Source organism: Diorhabda carinulata, chromosome X (assembly GCF_026250575.1).
Source record: "Diorhabda carinulata isolate Delta chromosome X, icDioCari1.1, whole genome shotgun sequence".
Lineage (NCBI taxonomy): Eukaryota > Metazoa > Arthropoda > Insecta > Coleoptera > Chrysomelidae > Diorhabda > Diorhabda carinulata.
Genome location: NC_079472.1, coordinates 29,194,852 through 29,207,604, shown reverse-complemented (window position 1 = coordinate 29,207,604; position 12,753 = coordinate 29,194,852). Strand labels below are relative to the sequence as shown.

Here is a 12,753-nt window from a genome sequence, read left to right as displayed (position 1 = left end):
GCGCGATTAAGGTCAAAAAAGTCAAAAGTATTTAATAGGGGACACATTTATCAATTTCTAAAAGAAGCTCCAAATTCCCAGTACACTATTATCCGATAAACTTAATTTTCTCGGTTAAGGTAAGTATATTTGACATGTTTCCAATATAGAAAATGCAGGTAACTACCTTCATAAAAGTATCTTAGTTATAAATATTTGTTTCTTAGGTTTCCATAGAAGATCTATTTTAAGGATATGTGGACTGAGACTACAGAACGAGTGGATTTATCTCCACCTCTTCACTTGGAAGAGTTCATCCCCCATACAACGAGTTAATAAAAATAAAAACAATATTAATTCAGATGATTGTTGAGAGTTTGAATTGTCCGATTTTGGCAATTTGTCTGAGATTTCCAAGAATATTGTTATTTATATAGCGGGATTTGTAGTAAAATATATTTCAAAACATTTACATCAGTGCTCTGATAACTTGTTGTCTAATGAAATCCACTCAATCTATTTTCTAATAATGATTAAAGATAAGGGTAATTTGATTCATCCCAATGAAAATTATATCAAAATATTAGATAATTGAATTTATGTGGAGAAAAAATATCAAAAGATTTAAATGGATAAAAAATAAAACACAAATCACATATCGGATTTAATAATAGCTATTTCTGAAAAATATAAAGATATTAGATTCCAGTTTATTGGAAAATTAACCAATATCAAAGAAACAAAAAAAGACACAGTTTTGACAGTTATATAATAGAATAATTATTTATTTAATATATTGAAATATAAAACTAACTAGATCACCTAAAAAATTAATGAAATAAATGCATTAAAAGATCAATATTATTTTTATTTACAATAAATCCATCATTATTGTAACGATTTCATATTTTTACTTAATGTTAATAAGAATTTGTCTCAAATAGGAGGGTGTCGACCACTTACCGCACTACAGGTTTCACTTGCACGCACCTATAAGCTCATTTAAGCACGTTCCCTACCTTTTCTATTTCCAAGGTCCTAATAGATGTGTTTGTTTTGCTTGGTAATAAATTTTTGTTAGGGTATGTCTTTTTGTAATAAAAAATGAATTATTGTTATCAAATGCAACCATCAACTTTTTATTCCATACATAATCTACATACAACCAAAAGCAAATGATTTGATTGTAGTCGAATATATACGTCGTCTTTCTAAATGAGTTTCCGATGACATGTGATGTCTTTGCACCTGATTGGCTTGGAAATTAAGTATGCTCTATGACGTGTTTCTTTTAATAGTATTTATATGATCCGTGATGACGCGAATAAGTATTTTTACTGCATGGACTTTATTTCGTATTTTATAAAGTAGAAGATATTCTATAATGCAGTTAATAATAAATTTCCTCCATTATAAAAGGTGCTGAAATTTATTCCGATTGATATTTTTTTGACTCGACATACTTTATATTTAATCACTTTCATTTGTACTTTCTTGCTTAGGCCCGATTTAGAATTATAAAAAACATGTTAGTTTATCCGAGGTGTAAGACCTAGATATTTATAAAGGTGTAGAAATTAATACTCCCAGCTTTACATATAATTGGACGCGACTTTTTGAACTGAAATGAATAAATTTTTCGCGTTTTTATTTACATTCGATTTGTTGCTTGATGTAAGCAGACCGAGAAAAGTATATGTTTTCTGGTTAAGTTCGGATAATTTAGCTCCGATGAGGTTAGGTTCACATTAGGTTACGCTAGGTTATCTTTTAGCTGATAACTTTAGCAAAATGAAATATGATTTTTTTTATAATCAAGAAAAACAACCGTTTCATGTAATTCATAAATTCAATACAATAAGTCAACTAATCCATTGATTGGTAAAACCGGAAGGTCCGGGATGGTATGAAGTATGTTCCTTGCTATAAAATGATGAATATGCGAATTGCATAAATTCACTATTAGAATAGAATACATGGAGTTTAGGGTGCCTATTTTAAAATAAACAACAGTAAAAATTAAAAATCTCTTATATTACAATATTAAACGGAAAAAACAATACATACTTCTACTGATGATCTTCATTCATTTTGTTATGCCTATGACGTAGATGAGAAGATATTTTCTGCTTTTTAACTGGTTTTAGGTAAAATTCATTAATCAAAGCAAGAGCTTCACCATTGGACCAACCAAAACCTGATTGAACTACATACTCACCACCGCCACCATACCCTCCAACGTTATAAGCATCATATTTTTCGTACATATCATTAGTTGATTCAAAACCTGTCATATACGCTTCAAGTACTTTGGTTCCTTGAGATCTAGCCAATCTTTCAGCTTTTCTTGAACCACTTTTTTTCAAACCTACAATTTAAAATTCGATTAATATTCAGTTCAGTGCTTTATATACTCGTACTACGATAGGTTAGTTCAAACTATTAATTAAAATTATTCTTATTTTATGAAAATTAATAATGTTTTGTTCAATAAATCGTACTAATAAAGTATGGAATAGCTTTAGTTCTATGGCAAAAATGCCTTGTCACATGCTTTCCCTACGAGCATAATTTACCTAGAACAATAAATTCCTGTAGAGGAGGCCAAGCATTGGGCAAATCCCATTGTTGCCCACTGTTAATAAGTGATGTTGGTATGCCACCGGGGTATTTTTGAACTTTATTATCTTTATAATACTGAGCCGCCCTAACTCCAAATACTTCCTTCTTCGACGTATCGAATGCATCACTCCAAAGAGGCGCAAAATTACTGGGGTAAAATACTTTGTTCTGTTTGGAATTAGCTAAATCGTAATCGTACCAAATTCCATCCTCTTCATTATAATGTACGTCATGAATGGCTTCTTTTAAAGCATTTTGTTTTTCGGACCATTTTGACGATTTGTCGTTATTACCGATCAATTGATAGAAACGGGAAAGTTCTTCAAACGATTTGCATATAATGGCATTCAAATCTACTGGTATAACATGTAGTATATCTATTTGAGATAGATTGCTACTTGGAGATCTATCATCATTGAAAAGCCATCGCGTCGAATAGTCCCAACCACTTTCAGCACCACTTTTAAGGTTTCTGTAACATGTTTGCTAGAAAAAATTGTTGATTAATTGGAAAAAATATGTTACTATTAAGGGCGCAAAAATTACTTTCTCATTGTTCAAAGGATGTCTCATAAGTAATGTCGGATTTTATATAAGAAAATTGCTACGCATCAATTTCAACATGTCGTAACTTGTTAAAACTAGTCTCTAATTCTTTGAAAAGTACATTAGCTTTACTTGCTTTCAATCATTTTTTCTTTGTTTATTGATGGCGCAGTATAATAAATAATAAGACACACTTAATGAGCGAACGGCAGAACATTAGTTTAATCGTATTAGTAGTGACGATGTGAAGCAGTAGAAAGCCAATCTAGTGCCAGCACTCTCTCTCTCTTGGAACTCCTATAGATACCATACATCGTCATTTAAAATCATTAAGGAAGAATTAACGAATAATCGAATAATGCCACACGTATTAACTGAGACTGAAGCGGAACGTCGAGAAGAGGTCTGTAAACAGCTCCTTGCGCCCTGCCGAAAGATGATCGGTTTATTTTACGCAAGGACCAGAATCCGTTGCAAAGAGAGGTCGATTCAAGTGATAAGCCTTGTTGTGTGTCTGGTGGAATTAGGAAGGTTCGGTGTATTTCAAAATAATTCCAGATAGTCGAGCTATGAATGCCGAAGATATAGTAGACAACTGATGTATGTATGGTATTGTGTGGAAGAAATATCCAGGGTTAATTAACCGAAAGCGGGTTCTCTTACAATGCTAAACCACATACGAGGTCTGGCTGTTAAATATTAATTAATTAATTAATTAATGGTATCGTGATGACTGAATGGGTTCCAGAGGGTCAGACGGTCAACCAGACTAACTATTCGTTAGTTTTGGCAACACTGCGAGTGCGAGTTCGTAAGAAACAGCACGATTTTGCACTAGGACAATGCATCTGCCCATAAAGCTGATAAAATCTGCTTTGAAAGGGACATGATATGAGTCGATGGAAACGGTAAAGCAAAAAACGGCAGAGCTCCTAATGGCACTCACTAAAGAAAACTTTCAGCACTTCTTCGATCAATGGAAAAATCATATTGCGTGACGAGGGGAGAGGAGTATATTGACGGGGAGCATTCTAATGTAGAATAATTTTTATAATAAAACCCTCTTGCGTAACCAGTCTCGTTATTTTATAGCCAGAACTCGTAGGTTATTTTTACGATCTGTGTTGCGGAAAATAATATAGATATTATTATACTCTTAAAGAAAATAAATATTTATTGCACTAGTGCAATGAAGATCTATTTTTTCCAGTAAATATAGTTCAATAAAGTTGTGTTTATTGCATAATTATAAAAAAAATAATTTTGATGTTAGTCCTTTTAGATATTTTGACACTTAGTTGTCCAAAATAGCAGATCATGTAATTGAAATACTAAGTTTTAAATACATAAAAACTACTTTTATAAATACATATTGATGGCTGTCAACTGTATCAGAGATACTATATGAAATTTTACACCTTTTTCTGTTCCGTGGCTTTTAAAATATTACATCAAAATAACAAAAATATCAATAATAATTTAATAAATAAAAATTCTCTGTTGAGAATAATTTTTATAGTAAAACCCTTTTTCGTAACCAGTCTCGTTTTTTAATAGCCAGACCTCGTACGCGGAATGAGATCGAAAAACTTCATGGTATTGAAGTTCTAGCACATCCAGCATTTATTCCGAACCTTGCACCCTCAGATTACTATTTACTCAAATTCAAAACGCCATGGGGTTTGAAAATTTAGCAATTTTATTAAATCGTATATCGATAACTCTGGCTAAGAACATGAATTTATTATAAATTTAATCGCTTCAGCCTCTAGTGTTACAAGAACCCGAATACAACAACGCTGTGGAAGTTTGGTACATTGCTGCAAACGAGTTTTCCAGTTTTCGTACGTCTCCAGGAACTCCTGAATCGGAATGCTGTTCAGCTCATGTGTCACGGCCTGTTGGAGCGTCTATATTCAGCCATGATACTTCTTCTTAAGCGACGATTTTATTGCGGGGAATAGAAAAAAGGGTAGTGGGACCAAAAATATTCTGGCAGATCGATTTCCGGTTGAACATTTGCTCCTCCTCACCATCTTCAAAACTTGGGTTTGAGGAATGTTCAATTTATCAATAATTATTCTGATACTCATCCTACGATCACCGTTTCATAAATTTTTTACTTGCAACATATTTTCGTTGATATTGCTGGTCGTCGTCTTCCACTTTTTTCATATCATCTCGGAACAGCTTGTGCCCCTCAAAAACATCAGAACTAATCATGGCCTCCTAAATCATATCATGAGTCTCTTTGCCCGTTTTACTTTATCGCGTATCGCTGTTCCAGTAAACGTGATGAGACGTTTCGACAAGGATTTATGGTACAAGCGATCCCTTCTCTTCAACCGCCGGTTTTTTCCCGTCCTAATATCCCTCTCTTCAAATTGCGCGCACACGCCTTTAGTCCCCACGTTCGCTCACGAAAAACCCAGTCCTACTTTCAGAGCAGACCCTACATAAAAACTTTGAGGGTAAGTAACATTAAGAAACGTTTTATGAAACTGAGCACAAGAAAACGTCCTCAATATTTCTCCACTGACATCCTACTTTAATTTGACCGTTAATTCTGCTGGGTTGTTGATCATCGAGCATCAAAGCATGACTACTCGTATATCCTATATATAATTGTAAATAATACTACTTACCTTTTCCACTTCTGTAAAATTCTGACAAGTGAATACATCTTCGTAATACGATTCCGGTCTGGGAGTATTACTTTTAACTTTGTACATAAACATATCGTAAGTTTTACCACCTTTAGAGACTGAGACTCTTCTTTCAGCCCACCACCAATTCATTTCTTTTTCGATAGTATCAACATGGGATTCTAACCAAGTTTTATTATTACTATAGTCTATATATTTGCCAACCATACTGGCTAGAAGTGGAGGCTGAGATCTGTTCAAATAGTAAACTCTACTTCCGTTCGGTATAAATCCAAATTTTTCTACTATGGATAAGAAATTTTCTAAAATTCCTCTTACAGATTCGGTCATTTCACTGATGAGCAAACCTTCTAATATCCAATAACTATCCCAGTAATATATTTCTTTAAATCTTCCTCCAGGTATAATAAAACCGTTAGGCAGGTATATCAAAGAGTGTTGATCTGGATGATCCCTCACAGAATCGCTGACTCTTCGTGCAAGCTTAGGCCAAATGTTGACTAAATTCTGCGCAAATTTTTTGACTCTCTCATTTTCAATTCTTTCTATAAACGCCGGGTTTTTATTAAAGTCAGGGGGTGTCCATTCGACTAGCTCCCCAGCACTATCGAAATTTTCTTTCACAAATTGGACTAAATCATCTTTAGATGGATTATCATTTTTTGCTTTCATTAGGTTATTGAAGTTCTGCATTGTTACGTCTGGTGGATTTTTTTGACTCATATCTACGAATGTTTTCGAATCGGAAAAGAGTCGTGCCATTTGAATCGTGTGGAGTAATTTTCCTTGACAATATATGGTGCTGTCGCAAGATTCAATATTATCTGCGATTACATTGTTAAATATGAATAGTATCAGAAAAATCCTATGAAAGTACTCCATTGTCAGAAAGTACTTTTGGCCTAAAAATAAAATGGTATTCTATAGTTAAAAGTAAAATCAATTGCCTTTTTCAATGAATATCGTTTTTGTTCTTAAAGAAATCATAATAGAGTTAAATTAAGAGTACTTATTTAATTAATTTCACGGTAGGGCATCGATGTTTGCATTTTTGAAATTGGCAGAGAAAAATAGAACACTCATTGTAATCCAAAAAATTTTAATTCAAAATGAAGATAATAAAATGGAAAATTGTTGGAAACAACATCGTCCAAGAAGCCACTGGCATTCTTGAAACTTGACCATTAGGTTTCAAAAAAATCTTCGACACATAGCGACATTTCCTGGCGAATATTATGCTTTAATTGCAGAATTATTCTTAATTCATTCACGTAGACTCGATGAAATGAAATGTGCCTGTGCGAGATCAATTAATTTGGGAACATTTATTTACGGGTAAACTCCCCTTGGTTGGCTTTCGCCATATTACTGCATCCATGTTCTACTGTTTCTATTGTTATAATCTTCAAAATGATGTAACTATGGTTGAAGGAAATATCTTATAATTTTCACATATTTTACATAGTTAACAGTATAGGTCAAATGTACCCTTTGAAAATATTGTCATCCAAACCGTCACTTTTGGAAAATTTTGTGCTCAATTTAGGGTTTATTCTTCTCCAAAATATGCAATTTTGTTAGTTGACATGACAATTTAAGTAAACGTGGGCTTCGTCCAAGAAGAAAATGTTATTAAACTCGTCAAAACGCTCGAGCATCGTATCGACGAGGATGCTTCTTAAGATTCAAAATTTTATATTAATTCCTGCAATAACTGTAACTTGAATATATGCAATTTATAGTCCAACTTCAATATCCGATATATACCTAAGTTGTGCAGGAAATCGCAAAAGCATATGAACAAAACAACCTTGTATCGTCTCCTTTATTTGCGTCACGTGTGGTTTATATCAACCGTACCTTCGAAGTTTTTAACTCAAGATTTATCTAAATCTGCACTTGCGTACCGATTAATATTATGAAAATCCATTATAAATACATTTCCATGAAGCGAGGATCAGCGAAAGAACAGCTATGACCTTTCTGAATGAATGAAGTTTTATTATTATTTTAGATTAATTACACATGATGTTGCTTACTTACAAAACAGAGTTTTCCGGAAATACTTGCTATTTATAAGGTTTCAATTTAATATTGACAGACACACGCAGTTATGATACAGTCTGTTAACCAATTTGAAGCTTTTTGAAAAACTATATATTTTGTGTTGCGTAAATAAACAAAGATGACGGTTTTTCGAATCGCGAACACGCGACGTATAATTGTCCATGCTTGCAACAGGGAAACTCCAAGTTGATTCCGCAAACTTCAAACGACTGACCTTGCGATTTATTTATGGTCATCGCAAAGTCCAGACTTTCCGGAAATTGTAAACGTTTAAAATGTTGTTCCATTGTACAGTCGAGGTTGATTAGTGTTACTGATCTACTTTTAACTGCAAATTGTTACGTGGTAATCCAAGCAATTCCAGCGAATTTAAAAACTCCGTGAGATAGTTTACTACGTCATTCTGGTTCATAACGGTGTCGACTGTCCCGGAAGAAAATTCTGAGGATGGCGTTGATATCCTCGACATTTTTGTTTTTCGCCGCCAATATTGCTGGTTCACCCAGCCAATTATGTTTATTAAACTGTCGCGCTATATCTGGGAAAACACGCTGACTAAACTTATTTTTAGAGTTTGTGATGTGACAGAAATTTGTGGGTAATGTGATGAATCTGGTCTGCGACTTTATTATTTCCAAAGTTTAACAACTGCTTCGCAAACACATTTGTGTCACTACCACATAAGAATTGAAAAATAAGAGCATATAACTTGAAATGTCACTATCACAAAAGATCACCGAAGTAAAGAAAGTTCTCGCGCACGTAGCCGTAATTGCCAATCACAAAGATAGGAGGATCGAGGTATCGATCGACATAGAGGATGGATCGACATATTAATTGGTTGTCAAATGTCGAATATTCAAACTTAAGATTTATCAATCTACATATAGCTGGTTGTCAAATGTCAAATATTATGGTTGCGTTCAGAAATTTAATTTGTGACAAAACATCAAGGAAAAACAAAATTGTTGTTTTTATTTCATTCCGAACATTTTCATATTTATTCGCTTTTTAAACCTTCCACAAATAATTCAAGACCAACATTAGTCAAATCGGTCCAGCCGTTCTCGAGTTTTAGCGAGACCAACAAACAGCAAGTCATTTTCATATATATAGATATCATTGAAAAACTAATATTGGAAAATATAAATAATCATTATTTCATTTCCGTTAGTTAGAGACGATCTCTTTCTGTCAAAATGAGATAGATTTGACCTGCCGCTTGTCGTTCAGCTTCGGGCTTACCGACCATCATTCACTTGACTCGCTTTGCTGTCTTTTCGCTTCGTGTGGGTCACTCCAGCACGAGCCGAAGGAAACAAGATGGTGAGGCGGGGTAATCAACCACACTCTCACGCTTGTTGATTTTTATCATGCTGTAAACGTAGAGAGCAGCCGAATAAATCGATAGTACGGATGTGATTTACACAGATGAATTTCGTATGTCGTTGCCTAGAGTATAAGAAGATGGTATAAGTAATTTAATGATGCAAGCAGTCATTGTAGATGCAAATCACCAGGTCGTGTGTCCCATGAAGAGAGTCCCAATAATTTTCTCGAATTTTCTAATAAATTATGCTAAAGCTTACGATATAACTTGAAAACACAACTTAAAACACTGAGTGTTTTGCGCTAACATCTTTTCATTTTTTTTCGTACAAAAAATTGTACAGTTTAAACTTTAGGAAACCTTATTACCTATAACATGATAGAAATAGATTTCTGAAGAGATATTATATGGCAATATAGTAAAAAATATAAAATAGATATTTCATGGAAGTCTGGAAATTCCAATCACTGTTCATTTCATGAATATTAACAATTCCAAGATACGGATAACTACAATAGGAAGAGGATTAATAATAATAGAAAATATTGTGTTTAGGCTTAAACTTAACTTTTATAGTGTTTTCAGGATCTGTTGTTTGAAAATTTATTTCAATTTCCATTTATAAAAGATTGGGCATATTTTAAGAAAAAAAAATTGTAATACGATCATTAGAAGCCAAAATAACGAAAATCAAAGCCCACTAGGTACTGACAAAATATAAGAAATTTTAAGTTCTTGAATGATTGGATTGTTGAATCCAATCTGTTGCGTTACTCTTTTTACCACGAACCCTAACCGCAACTACACTATAGTTTTATACACGCGCCATACTGCCCTTTTCATATATAACCAGTGGCCCAGTGAAGTAGAGAAAAACTGATTTTTTTTAAATATTAGGTTCCAACAACGTAATGAAAGTAACGAAACCACTTGTATAAATACAATCATGAAAAATATAAGAATTAACAATAAACAAGGAAATTATATATTTTATTTTTTAGCTAAATCAAATTCACAGGGCCGGATTTAGATATTTGGAGGCATTGGGGCGACGAACCTCCCCCTCCGAAATAACATAAACAAATTTTTTAATAAATAATTTAATGTTGTTGCTATGTTTCTCATAAATTCGGCCACACACTCAAAAGTTTTTAATTCTAAATGTAAACTAAACAACTGTTTTTGAAATATATTATACTAAGCAAAAAACAACTTTATTTTCTTTTCTTTTAAAAGGTGTCATTATTATATTGGAATATATTTTGAAAGCTAATAAAACAAAATACGCAAAACCCCTGTTAATGTATCCTATATCTAAATAAAGAAAAAAAAACATTAGGATCATTACCTTACACTCATTGAACGCATGGTCGCTAATTTTTCATAATTTCAATCTATAGTATAAACATGTTTATGGACGAGAACAGATAAACTATCGTCACTAGTAAATTGACAATCCCAAAATAAATACATCACGTGGAACGAACATTATGGTAATCAACAACCAACAATTTAGTAATTTGATTTGATAGAGTGTTATGAAATAGCGACAAGGTTATTTTTAGTCGTATTTATTTTATATATAGACAAATACTAATAATGTCGAACTAATTGTATAATATGCACCAATAAAATCTAAAAATCACTAAAACATTAGCACTCTATGGCTTTTTTAATAGTATATAAAAAATTGTTCATCGCCGATTACTGCCATAATTGACGGCCATTTGTTTTTGGCAGGCATTTTAAGTAAGTATGGTGGTTCTGTGCATGTCAATGTTTGACTGCCTCTTCTAAGCTCATTGTGTATTTTGTAATCGAAAGTCGTTCGTAAGCTGTTTACTTCTACCTAATTAAATATTAGACTGTTTTGCAATTAGAATTGTAATGTCCAGCCAAATAGCAAATAGCATTGTATCCTTGTTGATATCTCTGACTCCTTCCAATCAAGTAAACCAACAAGATTAGACATCGATATGTTGAGGGCAGAAGTAAAAGAAAATCCATGTTAGACAATTGAAGAGCTCGCAAACACATCCAAGAAAAATTTACAGCAGATAGTTTTGGTTCCACATCATCCGTCCGAAAATAACAAAGCGAACGAATCCATTTCATGAATCGTATTGCTTCAACGGCATCATACAGAACCGTTTTTTGATCACTGGAAACGAAAAATGCTTCCCATATGCTAATTATTCAAAACACAAAAGGTAGTGACTCTTTCCATATAAAACACCACGAAGTACTACAAAGCCGAGTTACTTATCTATCTCATTCATAATACTAAGTATTTCTGAGAGACTTAGAAATGAGTTTTATCTGCTATGTGGTAGACATCTTAATCAATGAATGGTGAGATCAATAGAACCAGAATTAGCAAGCTAAATCTGGTTAGTAAATCGGATGGAAACAAATAGAAAGCATTTAAACGAAAAGAACCGGCACGGTGAGTTGTCATAATGAAGAAAAAAGCGTTGGCCCATTTCAAAGGTTTCTTTTTTCGCATATTATTTCGAAAGTGATTCAATACTCTAACCTAACCTAACCAATTATGTGAACGATCAAGTTTGTAAATTTTTTATCTATTTTAAGATCGACTTAATCGTACTTGGATCGATTTCTCTTGTAAATCTTACCAGTTGTAAGCACTTGCACACGTGCACATGCGCGTCTTTTTAAAACATGAAACAAAACTTCGTGGGTTGTTGAAGATCCATGTTCACAACAATAATTGTAAACACAATCACCAAAGCGGTTATAGTAGCAGGTTGACAAGCCAGAAGTTTTATAGAAAACATAATATTTTAATCATAGACCCATTATACATGATTGTTTAATATTGTTTTTAAAAAAAATTAATGTTGTTTAATCGTTGTTTTTGTGTTTATAGGTAAAATAGATATGCATTAGACTATTTCATTTACTTGATTTACTCTTTTAAATATCCTTGCGTAAATAAATTGCTATTCAAAACATATTTGGCAATTGAGGGAAAAAGTTTATAACTTACCTGTACGTAAATTAAAAATTAAAATAAAATTATTTAACACATTTTAACTCTAGTGTATACTCATTCAAAGGCCAATAACTAATAATAATTTAATTCTATATTTAAATGCTAAATTATGTTTTTCTATATTTTATGCCGATAAGAGAATATTGTTTGTTCAGTACATTATCTACAATTCCGCAAATATTTATTATAATAACCACTGCCATAGTAACTAATACTAATATTAATTCTTAATTATATAATTCGTTCAAAATAGATCAATAAGGGCAGTAAGCTCGTGATAGTTCTCCCAAAGATATAAACTGGTATCTACATCAAGTTTACTGATATGAATAAATAATATAACAAAAGACCCCATCAATCCCATGTATGATATTTTTATTTCTTTTTAATAAAAGATAAATGCCAGTGGCGGTTCGTGATAGCAAATTTCAGGTCCTCTGTAGTGTTTCCCAAACAGCTTACCTTGTAGAAAGTTTATCGTCTCTGTCAAATTTCCATTGATTTTATCGTCTTCCATTCTTTAATGA

General features: G+C 32.8%; 1 protein-coding gene across 2 annotated transcripts; it reads right to left on the bottom strand.

Annotated features, from left to right (window-relative positions):
• Positions 1–1,994: 1,994 nt before the first annotated feature.
• LOC130902421 (trehalase-like) lies at positions 1,995–12,414 on the bottom strand. Of its 2 annotated transcripts, none has more exons than XM_057814562.1 (4): positions 12,221–12,414; positions 5,793–6,715; positions 2,556–3,087; positions 1,995–2,347 (listed from the first exon to the last, which is right to left on the bottom strand). In XM_057814562.1, exons 2-4 carry the CDS (start codon positions 6,693–6,695, stop codon positions 2,049–2,051), a joined length of 1,734 nt encoding a protein of 577 aa, XP_057670545.1. In that variant the 5' UTR covers positions 6,696–6,715; positions 12,221–12,414; the 3' UTR covers positions 1,995–2,048. The 2 variants fall into 2 exon arrangements, with proteins under 2 accessions (XP_057670545.1, XP_057670544.1); XM_057814561.1 differs by lacking the exon at positions 12,221–12,414 and adding an exon at positions 10,559–11,053.
• Positions 12,415–12,753: the final 339 nt, after the last annotated feature.

Bases quoted from the DNA above. Each gene is read 5' to 3' on its own strand.
- LOC130902421 (XM_057814562.1), bottom strand. From the start codon at position 6,695: ATGGAGTACTTTCATAGGATTTTTCTGATACTATTCATATTTAACAAT. The intron at 3,088-5,792 runs GTAAGTAGTATT...AATTTTTTCTAG, and splicing joins ATTTTACAGAAGTGGAAAAG to CAAACATGTTACAGAAACCT. The intron at 2,348-2,555 runs GTAAATTATGCT...TTTAAATTGTAG, and splicing joins ACAGGAATTTATTGTTCTAG to GTTTGAAAAAAAGTGGTTCA.